Here is a 20,240-nt window from a genome sequence, read left to right as displayed (position 1 = left end):
AAAGGCGGAGGGGGGGCGTGTCTGGCCCCAGAAGGGGGCGTGTCCTGTGCAGGGATTGGTGGAGGCGGGGGCGCTGGCCGGCCCCCCTGTCAGAGCCAGGAGCGGGGCGTGGGGCTGGGATGTGGCAGCTCCGCGGAACCTCCGCCTGGGTGGCCGCGGGAGCCCCTGGGCTCCGAGCACCCGGCTCCCCACGCCCGGGGGCAGGAGCCTCCCAGGTGGGTGGATCGGGCGAGCCACGCGGGGCAGGGCGAGCCTGGGAGAGGGGGGGAGCCGGATCCATGGGGGGCTGTGCCATGGGGGGCGAGTGCGGGGAGCCGGATCCATGGGGGGCTGTGCCCTGCGGGGCGAGTGGGGGGAGCCGGATCCATGGGGGGCTGTGCCCTGGGGGGCGAGTGGGGGAAGCCGGATCCATGGGGGGCTGTGCCCTGCGGGGCGAGTGGGGGGAGCCGGATCCATGGGGGGCTGTGCCCTGCGGGGCGAGTGGGGGGAGCCGGATCCATGGAGGGGCTGTGCCCTGGGGGGCGAGTGGGGGAAGCCGGATCCATGGGGGGCTGTGCCCTGGGGGGCGAGTGGGGGGAGCTGAATCCATGGGGGCTGTGCCCTGGGGGGCGAGTGGGGGGATCCGGATCCATGTGGGCTGTGTCCTGGGAGGCGAGTGGGGAGAGCTGGATCCATGGGGGGCTGTGTCCTGGGGGGCACGTGGGGAGAGATGGATCCATGGGGGGCTGTGCCCTGGGGGCTGAGTGGGGGGATCTGGATCCATGGGGGCTGTGTCCTGGGAGGCGAGTGGGGAGAGCTGGATCCATGGGGGGCTGTGTCCTGGGGGGCACGTGGGGAGAGATGGATCCATGGGGGGCTGTGCCCTGGGGGGTGAGTGGGGGGATCCGGATCCATGGGGGCTGTGTCCTGGGAGGCGAGTGGGGAGAGCTGGATCCATGGGGGGCTGTGTCCTGGGGGGTGAGTGGGGGGAGCCGGATCCATGGGGGGCTGTGTCCTGGGAGGCGAGTGGGGAGAGCTGGATCCATGGGGGGCTGTGTCCTGGGGGGTGAGTGGGGGAAGAAGCCTGATCCATGTGGGCAAGTGGGGGGAGCCGGACCCATGGGGGGGCTGTGCCCTGGGAGGGGGAGTTGGGGGGCAGCTGTGGGTTCAGGGAATAGAACCCAGGAGTCCTGACTCCCAGTCCCTGCTTTCCCCCCCCCCCCCGCACTCCTCCCCACACACACTAACCACTAGATCCTGCTCCCTTCCAGGGTCTCCCAGCTTGCCTGGGGGAAGGAGCCAGGGAGCCAATGCTGTGGGAAGAGGGAGAGCCATGAGGGGCCGGGCTGCTCCCCCCTTACACCGAAATTGGCAGAGAGCATTTGGGGAGACTGGGGGGAGCCCCCCATGAAATCAGGGCTCCTGTCACTCATCCCTGAGCTGGCCCACAGCCAGTGCTTCCATCCTGGGCGTGCAGAATGCACCGGGCCGACCCCACTGCTAAGGGGGCATTACACCAGGATGGCTTTTGGCCCCAGACAGGGTTAGTGGCTAGGGGGAGGACACCGGGGGGAGATTGGCTGCAAGTTTTCCCACTTTGTTACTTGCCCAATTTGCTTATTGACCTGCCAAAATGAATGATAATAATTAACCCCGTGGAGGGGGCTGGGCCCGGCACAGCCAGGAGGAGGTGGCAGGAACTGGATTATTTAGCTGTACGTTCCAGTTCCCTGGCGTTGGTGTTTTGCAACCTTTAATTACTGAATGGGAGCGTCTCCCCCGCCCTGTGAGCCAGGCACCTCTGGTGCTTCCCTGGAGGTTGTCAAGTTCCCCGAAAACCCTCCCACGCTCCAGACCGTGCTAACCTGTAACCCACACTCCCCTCCCAGGGCTGGGAGAGAACCCAGGAGTCCTGACTCCCCTCCTCTGCTCTTCTCTATCCACCACTCCCCTCCCAGGGCTGGGAGAGAACCCAGGAGTCCTGACTCCCCTCCTCTGCTCTATCCACCACTCCCCTCCCAGGGCTGGGAGAGAACCCAGGAGTCCTGACTCCCCTCCTCTGCTCTATCCACCACTCCCCTCCCAGGGCTGGGATAGAACCCAGGAGTCCTGACTCCCCTCTGCTCTATCCACCACTCCCCTCCCAGGGCTGGGATAGAACCCAGGAGTCCTGACTCCCCTCCTCTGCTCTATCCACCACTCCCCTCCCAGGGCTGGGATAGAACCCAGGAGTCCTGACTCCCCTCTGCTCTATCCACCACTCCCCTCCCAGGGCTGGGATAGAACCCAGGAGTCCTGACTCCCCTCCTCTGCTCTATCCACCACTCCCCTCCCAGGGCTGCGATAGAACCCAGGAGTCCTGACTCCCCTCCTCTGCTCTTCTCTATCCACCACTCCCCTCCCAGGGTTGGGATAGAACCCAGGAGTCCTGACTCCCCTCTGCTCTATCCACCACTCCCCTCCCAGGCCTGGGATAGAACCCAGGAGTCCTGACTCCCGCCCACTCTAACCACTAGCCCCCACTCCCCTCCAGAGCTGGGGCTAGAACCCAGGAGTCCTGACCCCCCCCCCCCCCCGCTCTAACCACTTAGGTGGACTGTGGCATTACCCTATTCCCCCCGCCCCCCATTAATTCCACTTTTTGAGCTAAACCACATGATCAGTCTGTGTGAGCGCCCTCCCCCCCCTTTGCACCAGCGCAGCACATGAACACAGGGAGCTGGCACTGAGGCCTGGCACAATGTGGCCGCTCTGTCCCGCGGTGACCTGGCCTGGCTCCGAGCTGCAATCGGCTTTGTTCTCTGGCCCTGATCCGTTTGCCTTGGCAGCGAAAGCGGGAGGTGGCATCTCGATTGAACTTGAGAGCCAGTTCCGGTCACCGCATCCAGACACTCAGTACCCGCTCTCAGGCCTGTCAGTGGGGCAGGGACCGTGCGCCAGCCCCTCCGCACTGAAGTGGGACCGGATAAACCCATCCCATCGCTGCCTGCTGTTCATCCCGCCTGTTGTGAAAACCCTCCGGCCATGGGGATCCCACGGTTAGCCTCAGCCCACAGCCACCGGCTTCCCACACCACTGGGACTGCGAGTGCAACTGTTCCTCATGGACCAGGGCACGGGCAGTCAGGCCTAGGGGTTGAACCGCAGGTCAGCGGCAGATTCGGGGCTGGAGCCGGCGCAATCGCAGCTGCAGGGAGTGCTACTGCTGGGCTTAGGAGCATGGCCCAGGACCCCATGGTGCCAGGCGCTGTACATTATTTATTAGGTGTATTACGGTAGTGCCGAGGCACCCCAGCCATGGCCCAGGACCCCATGGTGCCAGGCGCTGTACATTATTTATTAGGTGTATTACGGTAGTGCCGAGGCACCCCAGCCATGGCCCAGGACCCCATGGTGCCAGGTGCTGTACATTATTTATTAGGTGTATTACGGTAGTGCCGAGGCACCCCAGCCATGGCCCAGAACCCCATGGTGCCAGGCGCTGTACATTATTTATTAGGTGTATTACGGTAGTGCCGAGGCACCCCAGCCATGGCCCAGAACCCCATGGTGCCAGGCGCTGTACATTATTTATTAGGTGTATTACGGTAGTGCCGAGGCACCTCAGCCATGGCCCAGAACCCCATGGTGCCAGGCGCTGTACATTATTTATTAGGTGTATTACGGTAGTGCCGAGGCACCTCAGCCATGGCCCAGAACCCCATGGTGCCAGGCGCTGTACATTATTTATTAGGTGTATTACGGTCACGCCTAGGCACCCCAGCCATGGCCCAGGACCCCATGGTGCCAGGCGCTGTACATTATTTATTAGGTGTATTACGGTCATGCCTAGGCACCCCAGCCATGGCCCAGGACCCCGTTGTGCCAGGCACTGTACATTATTTATTAGGTGTATTACGGTCATGCCTAGGCACCCCAGCCATGGCCCAGGACCCCGTTGTGCCAGGCGCTGCACAAACACAGACCAAAGACACCATCCCTGCCCCAAACACCTTCCAGGCCCGCCAACGCTGTTGCAGGCGCTCTGCTTCGCTGCCTGGCCTACAGGGGCCTGCACATGGCAGTGAGTTGAAGCGCATGCAGCGTTGGCGGGATCGGGGCCAAAGCGTCAGACAGGGGTGGGGGCAGCCGGCGGGGGGGAGGGGGAGGGCAGGGAACAATGAGATGATGCTGATGGGCATGGCGGGCAGTGCGCTCAGCTCTAAGCCGTCGTACCTACATGGTGCCTGTCACCGTGGTATCTGGTCTGGAGGAGGAGGGCCGGCTCCAGCCCCTCTTGGAACCTCGCCCCTTTTCTTCCCCACACATAGGGAGCCGGCATTCAATCCGTGAGCCCCATGGCACTGCCTGCCCTCCCAGCACACGCGCCCGCTGCCAGGCTCCCGGGATCACCCCCACCTGGGTCTCCGCTCAGGGCCACCCAGATCCCGCTCAGCTCTGGGTGGGTTCAGCTCCATCTGGGAATGCTGGGCCCTGCCCCACGGAGCTGGGGGCTCCTGGCCCCACTGGAACGGCTCCCCCGGGCCCAGAGCAAAAGGCCTCTATTTCCTGTTGTCTGCCATTGCACCACTGCTCTGCTGGTGCCCCTCACTCCCGACCCACAGCCCCACCTGCCCCGAACCGCCCCCCGGCCCACCGGGTCACCTGCCCTGAATCCCCTCCCCCACCCCAGAGCCCCATTCAGGGTTGCAGCAGGACACGTCTCGAGTACATATTGATCGAAGTGCAGAGGTTAGTTTACAGGAGGCTCGTTAAGTAAATCCTTAATTACAGTCAGCAGAGCTCCTCTGGACAAGGAGCTCAGCGCCTGCCAGATCCAGGGGTTGGTTTACAGCTCTAGCCTCTGGGAGGATCCCACCTCTTGCTCACAAACCGAAATGATCCTGCTCCCCTCCCAGGGCTGGGGCTAGAACCCAGGAGTCCTGGCGCCCAGCCCCCTGCTCTAATCACTAGACCCCACGCCCCTCCCAGGGCTGGGGCTGGAACCCAGGAGTCCTGGCTCCCAGCCCCCTGCTCTAACCACTAGACCCCACTCCCCTCCCAGAGCTAGGGAGAGAACCCAGGAGTCCTGGCTCCCAGCCCCTCTGCTCTAACCACTAGACCCCACTCCCCTCCCAGGGCTGGGGCTAAAGCCCAAGAGTCCTGGCTCCCAGCTCTAACCACTAGACCCCACTCCCCTCCCAGGGCTGGGGCTAGAACCCAGGAGTCCTGGCTCCCAGCCCCCTGCTCTAACCACTAGACCCCACTCCCCTCCCAGGGCTGGGGCTGGAACCCAGGAGTCCTGGCTCCTGGCCCCTTATCATTCAATAATGCTCCCTCCCTTTTGGCAGGTCCTTAGCATCAGGCCTCTCTCCCCATGGGTTCTATCCCCGGCTCCGGGGGGCCAGATCCCTATCTCGCCTCCAGAGAGCGGGGCACATCCTGCTGGTGCTCCCCCTCCCCCTGCTGGGCGACAGCCACTGAGAGCCCCAGCAAAATCCCCCGACTCGGAGTGGGGGGCAGCACCACATGGCACCAAAGGCCTGTGGTGGGGGAAGGGCACAGGGCTGGGCATCGCTGCGATGCTTCCAGTGCAGAGAAGGGGGTGGGGGGACCCACAGAGAATTAAATTCCTAAGTACTCTCCCCTCCGTGACACAGACTTATCGCTGCTCCACAGAGATCTGGCAGGGTGTGTGTGTACCACTGCCCTTTGCTGGATGGAATGAGACAGCTCTGCTGTGTGTCATATGCCCTATAGTGCTATCAGCCAATGGCGATTCTCCTTTCGCTCAGATGTGGGGGCTGGTGCAGGGCTGACGAGAGGGGGGTGACGCCGGTACAAATTACCGGGGCCTGGCAGTCTGGATGGGGGCCCGGGGCCCGGCTTCGTTGGCCCTGTTTAGCCGGTCTGCCCTCGCTGGGGGGCCTGAAAAACATTTTTCACCGAGGCCCTAACCCGCTCTCGCCGGCCTTGGGCTGGTGCTTCGTGACCAGAAGGCTCCAGATCCCATCCCTGTGGGGCCCCACACTCACACCGTACACTCCTTTCACAGGTGCCACTGAGCGGCCATGGAGGAGTCCACGCGGATGGGTTACTGCATCGTGGCCGGCAGCTTCGTGGCCTTCCAGTTCTTCTTCTCGGCCGTCAGCCCCCAGCTCTCGCTGGCGCTCAGTCGCCGCTACTGCAGCTTGAACGCTGTCAAAAAGTGCGAGTGGAACTCCAGGTACCGCAGTCCTCGGGGCCTGAGGGGAGCAGGACAGAACCCAGGAGTCCTGGCTCCCAGCCCCCCAACTTCTAACCACTAGACCCCGCTCCCCTCCCAGAGCCAGGGAAAAAACCCAGGAGTCCTGGCTCCCAGTGCACTAACCACTAGACCCCACTCCCCTCCCAGAGCCAGGGAGAGAACCCAGGAGTCCTGGCTCCCAGTGCACTAACCACTAGACCCCACTCCCCTCCCAGAGCCAGGGAGAGAACCCAGGAGTCCTGGCTCCCAGCCCCCCAACATCTAACCACTAGGTCCAGCCCCCAGCGGGAGCCGTCCGGACGTTCCTGGTGAGCTTAGCCTGAGAACATCCTGGCGCGTGAGGCGTCTGATGGGCTGAAAGGAGCCATTGTCTGACACGGGGGCTGGGCACTCGGAGCACCGTGGTGGGGCCAGAGGGACATGGGGAGGTGCCGGGGCTGAGCTGTGTGTGATGGGGGGGGCGGGCTGAGCCGTGTATGATCCCCGGGAGGGCCATGGGGTGGAGAGGGGGGGCTGAGCCATCTGTGATCCCAGGGGGAGGCATGGGGGGGCTGAGCCGTGTGTGATCCCGGGGGCATATGGGGGGGCTGAGCCTTGTGTGATCCCAGGGGGAGGCATGGGGGGGCTGAGCCGTGTGTGATCCCCGGGAGGGCCATGGGGGGGAGAGGGGGGCTGAGCCATCTGTGATCCCAGGGGGAGGCATGGGGGGGCTGAGCCGTGTGTGATCCCGGGGGCATATGGGGGGGCTGAGCCTTGTGTGATCCCAGGGGGAGGCATGGGGGGGCTGAGCCGTGTGTGATCCATGGGGGGGGGGGGGCTGAGGTGTGTGTGATCCCCCCGGGGGAGGCTGACCCCTCTGCATGTCCCCCTCAGGTGTGTCTCCACTCTGCACGCGCTCATCGTCGGCCTCTTCTGCCTCTACATCCTCTTCTTCGATGGAGCCATTAACGCCAACCCCATCTGGTGAGCTCCCCCGGTGCCCCACACTCCCGACCCACAGCCCCCTGCTCCCCACCCCACAGCTCCCCCGGTGCCTCTCACTCCCGACCCACAGCCCCCTGCTCCCCATCCCACAGCTCCCCCGGTGCCCCTCAGTCCTGACCCACAGCCCCCTGTTCCCCACCCCACAGCTCCCCCGGTGCCCCACACTCCTGACCCACAGCCCCCTGCTCCCTGCCCCACAGCTCCCCCCAGTGCCCCTCAGTCCCGACTCGCAGTCCCCTGCTCCCCGCCCCACAGCTCCCCCGGTGCCTCTCACTCCTGACCCACAGCCCCCTGCTCCCCACCCCACAGCTCCCTGGTGCCCCCTGCTCCCCGCCCCATAGCTCCCCCTGTGCCCCTCACTCCCGACCCGCAGCTCTCTGCTTCCCGCCCCATAGCTCCCCCTGTGCCCCTCACTCCCGACCCGCAGCCCTCTGCTCCCCACCCCACAGCTCCCCCAGTGCCCCTCACCCCCGACCTGCAGCCCCCTGCTCCCCGCCCCACAGCTCCCCCGGTGCCTCCTGCTCCCCGCCCCACAGCTCCCCCGGTGCCCCTCACTCCCAACCCACAGCCCCCTGCTCCCCACCCCACAGCTCCCTGATGCCCCCTGCTCCCCGCCCCACAGCTCCCCCAGTGCCCCTCACTCCCAACCCACAGCCCCCTGCACTCCCAGCCTTGGGCTTCTCCCCCCCCCCCACACACAATTCTGTAGCTGGCTGCACCCCTTGCTCGGAATTGGGGTGGGGGGGCAGATTTGCCCTGGTCCCTTTCCCAAGCCCTGTCTCTCACAGCTGGTTGGAAGGTGCCAGCCCTGGGCCGGGGAGGGGGTGAGCGGGGGGTCCTGTGGGCCCGAGGTCACATGGTGGCAGAGGTGATAAAAGGCTGTTTTGTGCCTGGGAAGAATGGCCCCCTTGTTCCCCGGCTGCCAGGAGCCAGGGCCGCCCGTGCAGCTGGCATCGGCTGGGCAGAGGGGGCTGCGCGGTGCGGCTGGGCACAACCACTTGCATTGGGGAGCGGAGCCCGGGGGCTGGCATGGTGCCCGGGCATGGGGGTTGCATGCGAGGAGGATCTGGGGCCCAGGGTCTGGGGGGGACTGAGCGTCTGAAGGGGGGAGCTGGCCCCGTGATCACCCTCCCCCCCAATACTAACCCCCCCACCCCATCCCATGCCAGCCCCTCATCCCCTGACTCCTTGTGCTTCCAGGGGGGACCCTTACCTGGTGAAACTCAACGTGGCCATCACCTGCGGCTACCTGCTCTACGGTAAACGCTGGGGGCACTGTGCTGCCCCTGCTGGCCGGCCTGGGGACTGCGACCCCCAACTCCTTGGCCTCCCTGACCTGGGGGGGAGCCCAAAACTGGGATTTCAGACACAAAATTATCTAAAAACCTAAAAAAAGGGGGAAACGTCTTACAATCTGGGTGGCTTTTTCCTTCTAGGGTGACCAGATGTCCCAGTTTTAAAGGAACAGTCCCGATTTTGGGGTCTTTTCCTTATATAGGCTCCTATTACCCCCCACCCCCGTCCCGATTTTTCACATTTGCTGTCTGCTCCCCCTATTTCCTTCTAGAGTAAACGAAGCCGCCAACTGCTGGGGCCACGGGCCTGGGGGGCTGCCCAGCAGGGCCAGGCTTTGGGGCTGAAGCAGAGAGCTGCAATGGGGCGGCTGGGCAATCAGGGGGACCCTGAAACCCCACCCGAGTGGGAGCTGTTTGTCCCCTCCCAAAGCTGAGGGTCTAAGGGATAGATGGAAGCTCCAGGAGAAATCCAGGTGCCCGGCCCAGGGGGAGGGTCTCCCAGGCAGCGAATGGTTTGTAGGGCCCCGAAGGGCTGACTCCAGCCAGGGGACGCCCACCGGCTATGGGCCCCGCTCCGAGGGACGGGGCGGGAGGTGCCAGGCGTGCGGGAGGGGGGATGTGGGGAGAGTGGGGGGGGCTGTGTGTGTGTTTGTGCATTTCCCCATTGCTCAGCCTGACCCAGCGCCCCCCCCCCATGCCCCCCAGCACACTGACCTGTCCCCCCGTTCAAACCCCTCGCTCTGTGTTCCAATTCCAGATTTGCTGCTGCTTCTGCGCTATTGGAAGACGCTGGGCGACTCCCTGTTCGTTTGCCACCACTTGGTGGCGCTGTACGCCTACGGCTACGTGCTGGTCAGTGCCAGGCCTGGCCGGGCGCTCTGGGACAGGCTCCCTCCCCGGTCCCTGCCCCCCAGATCTCTGCTCCCTCTGCACGCCCACCCCCCAGCTTCTTCCTTTGCCCCCGCGCCGAGGGCAGCGGCTGGCTCCATCCAGGCTCCAAATTCAGCTTCAATCCCCCCTTTAAACCCAGCTAGCATCCACTCCCCACCCCCGTTTCAAGTCACATCAGGGGGCTGTGGGTCAGGAGTGAGGGGCACCGGCAGGGCTGGGGGGGCGGGATCCCAGGGCTGGGCTAGCAGGGGGCTGTGGGTCGGGAGTGAGGGGCACCGGCAGGGCTGGGGGGGCGGGATCCCAGGGCTGGGCTAGCAGGGGGCTGTGGGTCGGGAGTGAGGGGCACCGGCAGGGCTGGGGGGGCGGGATCCCAGGGCTGGGCTAGCAGGGGGCTGTGGGTCGGGAGTGAGGGGCACCGGCAGGGCTGGGGGGGCGGGATCCCAGGGCTGGGCTAGCAGGGGGCTGCGGGTCGGGAGTGAGGGGCACCGGCAGGGCTGGGGGGGCGGGATCCCAGGGCTGGGCTAGCAGGGGGCTGCGGGTCGGGAGTGAGGGGCACCGGCAGGGCTGGGGGGGCGGGATCCCAGGGCTGGGCTAGCAGGGGGCTGCGGGTCGGGAGTGAGGGGCACCGGCAGGGCTGGGGGGGGCGGGATCCCAGGGCTGGGCTAGCAGGGGGCTGTGGGTCGGGAGTGAGGGGCACCGGCAGAGCTGCTGGCGGGGGATGAACTCTGCTCATGGGTCTAGGTCCTCAGGGAAGTGACTCTGCCTTGGGGTCTGTTAGTCCAGCGACACCCCCCCTCCCCCCCGCTATGCTCTTTTCCTCCCTTTCTTCCTGCTGGGGCCCGCCGTCTCTGGGGTGGTCCCCGAGCAGGCCTGGGGTGGAGGATCCGTCCCCTTCCCTCTGTGGGGGGGAAAGTCCCCCCCCCGTGAGCCCCTTGGGGCAGGGGATTAACGGCCTCTCTCTCCCCCAGAGCCGAGGGGTGCTGCCCTATTTCGCCAACTTCCGCCTCCTGTCCGAGCTCTCCACCCCATTCGTCAACCTGCGGTGAGTCGGGGGGAGCTGGGCAGGGGCTGGAGTTGGGGGGGCTCTAAGGTGCCTGAGCATCCCACTGGGACACGGATTCAAATTTTCCCAAGGCGCTGGGGGATGGGGATGTTGCCGCTACCCCAGAGGATGCTGGGATGCAGACGGTGTGGGGAGGTGGGCTGAAGGGTAGGGCAGGCAGTGACCCTAGATCAGTGGGGCTGGGAGTTAACACCCCTTTGACTTGCATAAGGGCAGCTTCCACCCCCCACCCGGGCTGGGCAATTGGCTCAGGCTCTCTGCAAACTCAGGCAGCGTCAGTTACCCCTCCGGCTTAATGAGAGCACTGATGTGATCATGTGATGCCAGGAGCTGGAGGGGGCAGGGCCTGGGGCTGTTTAAAGTGACCGCGCTCCTTTGTCGTGGCCCAGGTGGTTCTTTGACACCGTGGGGCAGCCCCGCTCCTCCTGGTTCGTCTTGGCCAACGGCCTGGCCATGACCGTGGTCTTCTTCCTGGTACGCATCGCTGTCATCCCCAGCTACTACGCCCGCGTGCTGGCCTGGTACGGCACGCCCGAGTACGCCCGCCTGGGGCTCGCCGTGCAGGTGGCCTGGATCGTGCCCAGCCTAGCCCTGGAGGTCCTCAACCTGGTCTGGATGTACAAGATCGTCCGGGGCTTCTACCGGGCCTTCTGCCGGCCCCGGGAGCGCAAGGCGGCCTGCAGCCACAGCGACTAAGCGGGAGCTGGACTTCCCCAGGGGGCATGGCCAGGGGGCCCCTAAGCTCCCAGCAGAGATGGAAGATCCACTCTAGTTCCCATCAGAGCCCACAGCAACAGAAATACCCTGGCCTGGCACGTGCTGCCAGGCACCCGGACTGGCCCCCACTGAGCACCAGGGGCATCTGGACTGGCACGTGCCCTGCGGGCACCTAGGAAATTCATGGAGATCACAGACTGGCATATGCCCCAGGCACCCAGGAAATCCATGGGGCACCGGGACTGGCACTGAACACTTGGGACGTCTGGACTGGCCCACGCCCCTGGCTGGGAGCTCGGTGGGGGCCCATCTGTGGGGCTGGCAGTGCCCCTCACAGAGGGCTAAGGCTGCCCAACCCCCAGCTAGGGGTGTCTTTGGGGGGGCCTGCGTGTCGATGCATAAGGGGCGCAGAGGCTCCAGCCGTGTGGGAGGTCCCATGGGGCAGGGGCAGAGCGGGGAGCCATGGTAGGGCCACGTTGCAGCCTCTTGAACGGCTTCCCCAGGCCCCCACACCCCCTCCCACTCCGGCAAAAAGCAGGAGGAACCCCACGCTACTGGGCTGGAAAGTTGGGGGGGGCAGGGCCCACGTGCACTGAACCCCCAAGAGCCAAGGGTTATACGTAGCTTTTGAGGACACCCCCGTGCCCCAGGATCCTGCAGTCTGACCCTGACCCCTCCCTCCCAGACGCCTCCTGGCCCATAGCACCCCCCGTCCATAAAGCCCTGGCCCCCTGCCCAACAGGGCGGGGTAGCGCCCTGGGGCTGATCCTGGTGTGGTGGGGGGAGCTAGGAGGGCACCCGGGTCCCAGCAGGGGTGTCTCTACCGCAGGTCAGCCTCCCAGCTAAACCTACCCCCTTGGGCTGGGGCCCCAGAGAACCGGGCTCTAGTCCCTGCCTCTGTGCCTCAGTTTCCCTGTCTGTTAAAGGGGGACAATGCCCCTTCATCTGTGCCTTCTCTCTTCAGACTAGGAGCTTTTCGGGGCAAGCCTGTCCCTCACTCTGTATCTGTGCAACGGCCGGGGGGGGCCCGATCTCAGCCTGGGCAGCTCCCAGCACGGCCGGGGGCCCCCGATCTCGGCCAGGCCTGGACAGCGCCCCTTGATCTCGGCCTGGGCCTCTAGGCATTTCCACGCTCCCAGTGACACTCTGAAGTAGCCTCCCGCAGCAGGTCTTGCTCCGGTCGGCGCCGAGATCGGGGTTTTCGGACGATTTCCAGTGGAGAATTTCAAACTCCTTCTCGGTTCCTTGTTTCATAACTGACATTTCTGCCCTAGTGAGGAATTAACCCTCCCCCCTCGATACTAATTTATTAACCCCAACCCCCCCACACACACTCTGGGCCAGGGGGACGAGCGCCCGGCTCACCCCCAAACCAGGCTGGGCTCCGGCCACGTTTGCCTCCAGTGTCTGTCTGTCAGGGGAGGGGCGGGACCCGCATTGGGGGTGTCAGGGAACAGGCCACTGGGCTGGGACTCATGACACCTGCGGTCTGTGCCCAGCTCTGCCGGTGGCCGGCTGGGTGACTCTGCGCAAGTCACTGCCCATTCTGTGCCTCAGTTTCCCCTCTCGCCCTTTGTTTAGATTGTGAGCTTGTTGGGGCAGGGACTGTATTTCATTCTGGGTCTGGGCAGCCCCCAGCACAATGGGGGGTCCCCGATATCTCAGCTGGGGTCTGGGTAGCCCCTGGCACAATGGGGGCACCCTGATATCTCAGCTGGGGTCTGGGTAGCCCCTGGCACAAAGGGGGGCCCAATCCTAGTTATGGTCTCTAAGGACAGTAGGACTGGTCAGTAATACACCACTTTGCCCCAGCTGAGGATCTGGCCATGAAGTTACGCCAGAATCGTTCCCATCTCGCCCTCTGACCCCTCCGGGCCTGGCTGCCGATTGCCCCTTAGTAACAGCGGGCGCCCTGGGCTGCCGGGTGCAGGGCTGGCCTGGAGCATTTCCCCTGTCACACGTCCCCTGGAGCTGGTCCCCCCCTCGCCCTCCGCCCCGGAGCCCAGCCCTGAACTCAAACCCGCCTCCCCGGGGCCAATGCCGGGGGATTCTCCGGCCTGTTCTCTGGAGGTCGAGGGGGGCGACCGCGCTGCCCAGTGCCAGCTCAAACCTGGCATTTCGTACCCCCCCCAGCCCCAAACACCTGCATCCCCGTCGGCCCGCGCCCCACAGAGCAGCCCCCAGGCTCCCATTGCCACCCCTCGGGGTGCCCCCGGGGGCCCGGCAGGAGAAAGGGGGAGGGGACAGATGGAGGGACGTGACACGAATTGCGGGGACTCAGGTTTGCCATCGCGGCGAGGACCTTCTCCCGCCTCGTGGCACCGTTCTCGTGAGGGGCGGGTCCCCCGTCTCAGATCCCCCCCCCCCCGGATTGTGATCGCTAAGCGGCGCGGGGGCCTTGGCGGGGGGTGTTGGAAAAGAACAATAAACAAGATTTAGTTTATGAAGCTGGGCCGTCCCGCAGCCCTTTCTCAGGGGTTCCCGACAGGGAGAGGTGCCCTGAGCATGTGTGGGTGCAGTGGGGGGTGGGCAGCCCTTTGCTGAAAGAGTATTTCAGTATGACAGGTGGAGCCCACCTCGGGAGGGGGGTTAGTGTGTGTGAATGGACGTGTGTCGGGGGGGGTGAAGCTGTATGGACTGCACGGGGGGCAGGTTGTGGGGAAATGTGTGTGTTGGGGGCTGGGGGAGGGGGCGTCAGGCTGTGCACATGTTGGGCTGGTGGGTGAATGTGTTGCGGCTGGGAAAATAACCCGGAATCCCTATTCCCAGCCCCGCTCTAACCACTAGATTCCACTCCCCTCCCAGAGCTGGGGATAGAACCCAGGAGTCCTGGCTCCCAGCCCTCCTGCTCTAACCACTAGACCCCACTCCCCTCCCGGAGCTGGGGATAGAACCCAGGAGTCCTGGCTCCCAGTCCCTCTGCCCACTGTAACCACTAGCACCCACTCCCCTCCCAGAGCTGGGGATAGAACCCAGGCGTCCTGCCTCCCAGCCCCCTGCTCTAACCCCCAGACCCCGTTTCACTGCACAGCGAGCTGTAGTCAGATGAATGTGGTGGGGGAAGCAGCTCCCCAGACAGGAGCCGGGGTGGGCGTTGCTACGCTGGCAGGTGATGCAGGCCCCTAATGCCACCCCCACCCCCGATGAAATAAGTGTTAGGTCTGGCAGCCCTGGGCAGTGCTGCAGAGCCTGGGGTGGGGGGGCCATGGTGCGTGTGGGGTGAGCTACGTGGGCCAAGGAGCTGTCAGTGCCCCGGGAAGGGGCCGGTGGGACTCCTTGCCACGTGATCCGTGAGGCCAGGAATCTAGGCCGGCTTCAGAGAGGGACGGGGCACAGTGAGAGCCCCCAGGGCAACACGAGCAAACCCAGAATAGGGGCCTGGGGGGGGGAATCTTCCCCTGGGGGCTGGTTAGCCCATCGCTGCCAGGAGTCTCGTGCCTGCCTCTGACGTAGCCCTGCTCTCCGCCAGTCTGCCCTTCCTTGATCCTACCCAGATGACCTAGCGCATTGGGCCCCACAGCTGGCACCCCCTCCCTGGGGTCCCCCAGCACCTCCTCCCTAGCGACTCCCCGGAGCTCCCTCCCAGGGACCCCCAGTGCCCTCTCCCCATGCACCCGTCCCTCCGTGCCGCGGCTGGCGCCATCCTCCCCTGCTGCCGGGCAGAGATTGTTGAGCAGTGGGTGCCCAAAGGAGCCTGCATAGCCCCTTGGGTGCCCAGACCCCTGCCCCCAGGGCCTGGGCCAGCCCCAAAGGTTCCCCTCTAGTCCCAGCGGGGCTCCCTGGCCGGTGATTTCACTCCCCACTTGTCCCCCCCAGCTGCCTGTCTGGAGCGTTAGTCGATGGGGCTGGCGGAGGAGCAGGGTTCCTGGTACAGCTGCCCGGCCCCCTGGCAGGACCCCCCATTCCCAGGGGCACCCTGTTGGCAGAGCCGTGGGGCCAGACACCAGGCAGCTATAAATGGCAATGCACATTCTGAGCTGGGGAGCGAGAGGGGGTGGGCGAGAGGGGGCCTGGGGGCGGGGAGGGGGGCGATGGCACCCGGCCTGACTCAGCCACCGCACGGCCCAGCCTCACGTCATCAGTAAAAATTAGCTGCCTGCCAGGTCCCTCCGGCATCAGAGCCTCCTGGGCCGTGAGCTCAGGGCTGAGTCAGCCTGGGCCAGCCTGGGCCCTTAACCCCCTGGCTGCTGTGGCCTGGACACACGCGTGTGCACACGCACAGCCCGGCAGCGCTGGGTTGGCGGGAGTCAGCCTGCTGGGGGGGCACAGGATCGGGCCCCTGGGGTGTCTCCTCTCCACACACCTCTAGCTGGCCTGCCCCATCTCACAGCCCAGCACACCAGCAGGGGGCAGTGCAGAAGCACACCCAGCCCTCCCCACCTCAGGGTGAGCTCCCGACCCCAGGGAGCTGGGACCCCCAAACCAGATCCCCCAACAGTCACTGGCCTCTAACCGGGGCGTTATTCCTGCTGGAACAGATTCTGGGCCCCTTGGTTCCCCAGGCCCCTGACCTGACTGGGTGAGCTCCCATGGACACAGTTCCCTCCTCGCACCTTCTCCTGGAGCAGCCGGTGCCCGGACCATGTGTCGCGGCACTTCCCACGCTCCTACCGGGCACCCCAGCTGGGGCTCGTAAGCAGCGTGGCGGCATCTCCCCGTCACCGGTGCCTTCCTACCCCCCTTCTGTCCAGGACCCGGAGTGTCGCGTATGCCTGCTGTGCCCACCTGCCTCTCGCCTCCGACGCTTTGCTCGGAAACACTTCGGGCAAGGACTGTGATTAGCTATTGGGGGCAGCGCCTGGCACAAGGGGCCCCGAGCCCAGCCCGGGGCCCGCTCAGCGCTGCCCCAATATAAAGATCATCATAAACTCATTCCCGGGGCGTGGGGAAAGGGAGTCGCCCGAGGACGCCGAGAACAATGAGCCACAGGGCCTAGTTCTCAGCACTTCCACCAGCAGAGCTCAAAGCAGCGCGGCGTCCTTATCCCCATTTCCCAGATGGGGAAACTGAGGCACCGAGCGGGGAGGTGACTTACGCAGGTCGCCCACCCGGCCAGCGGCAGAGCCGGGGATAGAACCAGCTTTCACTCCAGGGCTCTATCCGCTAGGCCGCGCTGCCGGGCTCATCAACCGCTCAGTCTAACCCATCGCTTTGGGCTAGTTCATGGGCTAGCACCCACTGCAGGCTCACCCAGAGCTCCCGCAGCGCCTCTCACGTCCTGCCGCCCTGTGCCCCCAGTGCCACCTGCACCCCCTCCTCCAGACCCTGCCTGACCCCATTTGCTCGCTGGGGCTTCCGGCTGCGTTCCCCGCCCCCTTAGGCAGGACGCAGCCAATTGTGTCCCAGCCGGGGATCCCTGACTAGGGCCCGATCCCAGCGGGGTCAGAGCCATGATGTAACGGCCTTAGGCGCTAGGAAATCACAGAGCCAGAACTCCTGGGTTCAGCCCCCAGCCGTGCCCACGACTCCCACACAGGCACCTGGGAGAGGGACCTCAGGGCCTGTCCATTGCGCTCAGGGGTCGCTTCAGGCCAACGCGAGCGAAGGCTCGGCACGTGTGCTGCTCCACGGCTGTGCACGCTGGGGGGCACGTGGCTGATACACGCTGGGGAGGAGGACGTGGCCCTGGGGTGGGAGGACATGGCCCGTACGCACCGTGTTTGTGGGGAACAGGACCTGTACACGCCATGTGAGGGACGGGGGGACACGGTCGATTTGTGCTATGTGTTGAGGGGGGACATGACCTATACATGGTGGGGGCAGATACATGGTCCATATGTGCTGGGGGAGGGAGGCCGGAGCTCATACGCTCGGTGTGGGGAGGGGATATGGCCTAGAAGCGCTGTTTGGTAGGGGGATGTGGCTGGTAGGTGCTGAGTTGGGGGGGGTGCCACATACGTGTTTGTTTGGAGGGGATATGTGGCCTACAGATGCTGTTGTTTGGAGGGGACACGTGACCCAAGGGTGCTTTGTTGGGGAGGATGTGTCTCGTGGGTGCTGTTGGGGAGGGAACATGGCCCGTAGCTGCTGTGTTATGGAGGGAACGTGGCCCATGGGTGCTGGGTTTGGGGGCATGTGGCCCCTGGGTGCTGTTGGGGAGGGGACATGGCCCATGGGTGCTGGGTTTGGGGGGACATGGCCCATGGGTGCTGTTGGGGTGGGGACGTGGCCCGTGGGTGCTGGGTTTGGGGGGATGTGGCCCGTGGGTGCTGGGTTTGGGGGGATGTGGCCCGTGGGTGCTGGGTTTGGGGGGACATGGCCCATGGGTGCAGTTGGGGAGGGGACATGGCCCATGGGTGCTGTTGGGGAGGGGACATGGCCCATGGGTGCTGGGTTTGGGGGGACGTGGCCCATGGGTGCTGTTGGGGTGGGGACGTGGCCCGTGGGTGCTGGGTTTGGGGGGACGTGGCCCATGGGTGCTGTTGGGGAGGGGACATGGCCCATGGGTGCTGGGTTTGGGGGGATGTGGCCCATGGGTGCTGTTGGGATGGGGACGTGGCCCGTGGGTGCTGGGTTTGGTGGGACGTGGCCCATGGGTGCTGTTGGGGTGGGGACGTGGCCCGTGGGTGCTGTTGGGGAGGGGACATGGCCCGCGGGTGCTGGATTTGGCAGGAACATGGCCCGTGGGTGCTGGGTTTGGGGGGGCGTGGCCCATGGGAGCTGGATTTGGGGACGTGGCCCATGGGTGCTGTTGGGGAGGGGACGTGGCCCGTGGTTGCTGGGTTTGGGGGGACATGGCCCGTGGGTGCTGGGTTTGGTGGGACGTCGCCCGTGGGTGCTGTTGGGGAGGGGACATGGCCCGTGGGTGATGGGTTTGGGGGACGTCGCCCATGGGTGCTGGGTCTGGGGGGACGTGGCCTGTGGGTGCTGTTGGGGAGGGGATGCGGCCCGTGGGTGCTGGGTCTGGGGGGACGTGGCGTGTGGGTGCTGTTAGGGAGGGGACATGGCCCATAGGTGCTGGGTTTGGCGGGAACGTGGCCCGGGGGTGCTGGGTTTGGGGGGAACATGGCCCGTGGGTGCTGGGTTTGGGGGGACGTGGCCCGGGGGTGCTGGGTTTGGGGGACGTGGCCCGTGGGTGCTGTTGGGGAGGGGCCGCGGCCTGCACACTGGCCTGGCCTGGCCGTGCCGGGCAAGTCAGGAGGCTGCCGGAGGCGTTAATACACTCCCGGGTCTGGCTCCGGGGGATCAAACCTGCCTCCCCCCAACGCCTCTGTCTTGGCTGGGGAGCCCCCAGCTCCCGCCCGGCCCTTCCCAGCTCCCACCGAGCCATATAAAGGCTGAAAGCGTCTCCGACTTGGCTGCGGCCAGGGGTGTTTATAAAATAGTGTTTTCAGTTTGGCAACGGCAGGCCTGCCCCCCCCCGGGGCCTGCACTGCCCCCCCAGCCTGCACTCCCCCCCCCCCAGCCTGCGCTGCCTGCCGAGCGCTGCCGCGCGCCTTTGATTGTTCCCAGATTTATGGGGAGCGAGGGGACGGGGCGAGGGTAGAGAAGCAACCAGGAGGGATGCGGGACTTATAAGGCAAGTGGTGAGCAGAGGCCGAGGGCTGAGCAGGCTCTGGTTGGGGGGGCTGCTTGGTTCTAGCAGCATCAGGGGGATTTAAAGACACAGGAGCCCTCGGATCTGGGCAGTACGGCCCCTGGCAGGGGGCACCTGGGCAGGATTCCTGAGCTCTTAGGAGAGTGGGAGCTAGTGGTGAGAGCAGGGCACTGGGAGACAGGGCTGGGGTCTGTTCCCAGCGGTGCAAGGGCAGTGGGGTCCAGTGGTTAGAGCAGCATGGACTGGGCTCGATTCCTGGCTCTGGGACGACAGCGAGGTCTAGTGGTCAGAGCAGGGGGGCTGGGCGCCAGGACTCCTGGGTTTCTCCCCAGCTCTGGGAGGGGAGCGGGGGCTAGTGCTTAGTGGCGGTGGGTGGGATTGGAAGCCAGAGGACCCTGCACACCTGGCTAGCGGGATGAGTCGTGCCCTGCCTCGGAGAGCCCCCGGCCGAGGCTGCGTTGCCAGGGGTGCGGGCACCAGGCTCTGGCCCGGCCACCTCAGGGCAGGAGGGGAAAGAGACCCCAGGTTTCTCCCCTTCGCTTTGGCTTCAGCCCTCGCAAAGGGAAACCTCAGGGACTGAAAACCCGATGCCCCCGCCCCGTGGCCATCCCTGGCATGAAATGAGTTTGTTGAGCCTCTGCCTTGGGTCGGACTCACAGACTCCCTTGAAAAGAGGAGGGGGTCCCTGCAGGGCTGAGATACACTGGCTTGGGGGTGGGGGCTGTCCCGGCTGTTGCCCCCACTCTGGGGGTCCTGCAGAAGATTGGATCCACCACGTCAGGAGCTACCGCTCCCTTAGCCAGAGCCCGGGTCACTGGCCCCCATCCCAGCGGCTGCTGGTGACTGAACTGCTCAGAGGTCAGCCAGGGCCTTAGGATGTGCCATCTCCTCTCCCTCCTGGCCAATTCGGGCTTGTTCCCTTGGCCACGTGCCCTGGCACCTGGGCCCCAGGGAGCCCCCGTCCCGTGAGTCACGGGCACCAGCTGACTCAGCGCCATCTGATCCAGTGACTGGAGGATGAGGTAGCTGGGCACCTGCCCAGGCTTGGGAAATCCGAGGGGGGGTTATTCTCCCTGCCCCCCCCCACGTTTCCACTGATCCCCCTCCCGGCCATCCGAGTGCCACCCGCTATCCCAGGGAAGCAGCCACCCCTTCCAGCCGGGGCAGGAGGGGGGCAGCGACAGGGGCTCCCCGCTCTGGCTAAGACAGGGAGAGTCGATAACCTGCGTGATCAACCCGTCTAGGCAGATCCAATTTTCCACATGACCCCGGAGTGGGGGCACCCACCCACGCCAGCGGATCTCAGTCCTGCCCCGGAGGGGGCCCGCTCCCTGGCTGGCCCTCTCGCCTCCGTCCCTGTCCCGCCTCCACGGGTGGAACCAGTTTTGATCCCTTTCCTCTGGGCAGCAGAGCTTCCTTCCCTTCTGTGGCTCCCACATGGCCCGGAGCGAAACCCACGAGGAGTTTTCCATCTTTCCTTTGACTCCCCCGCCCCGGGTGCAAAGCCAGCATGTGGGGAAAGCAGGGGGGCAGCTCACCCCCGGGCTGC

At 65.4% G+C, this 20,240-nt stretch overlaps 1 protein-coding gene across 1 annotated transcript; it reads left to right on the top strand.

Moving 5' to 3' along the window:
* The first annotated feature begins 83 nt into the window (after positions 1-83).
* On the top strand, positions 84-13,601 carry LOC101937498 (TLC domain-containing protein 4-like). The gene is made up of 7 exons (XM_065576297.1): positions 84-215; positions 6,013-6,183; positions 7,078-7,167; positions 8,389-8,447; positions 9,241-9,335; positions 10,343-10,416; positions 10,827-13,601. The coding sequence occupies exons 2-7, from the start codon at positions 6,029-6,031 to the stop codon at positions 11,131-11,133; spliced, it is 780 nt and encodes a 259-aa protein (XP_065432369.1). The 5' UTR covers positions 84-215; positions 6,013-6,028; the 3' UTR covers positions 11,134-13,601.
* The last annotated feature ends 6,639 nt before the right edge of the window (positions 13,602-20,240 follow it).

This window comes from Chrysemys picta, chromosome 22 (assembly GCF_011386835.1).
Source record: "Chrysemys picta bellii isolate R12L10 chromosome 22, ASM1138683v2, whole genome shotgun sequence".
NCBI classification, from domain to species: Eukaryota; Metazoa; Chordata; order Testudines; family Emydidae; genus Chrysemys; species Chrysemys picta.
The sequence above is the reverse complement of the archived record's forward strand: the minus strand, read 5'-3'. Positions and strand labels throughout refer to the sequence as shown.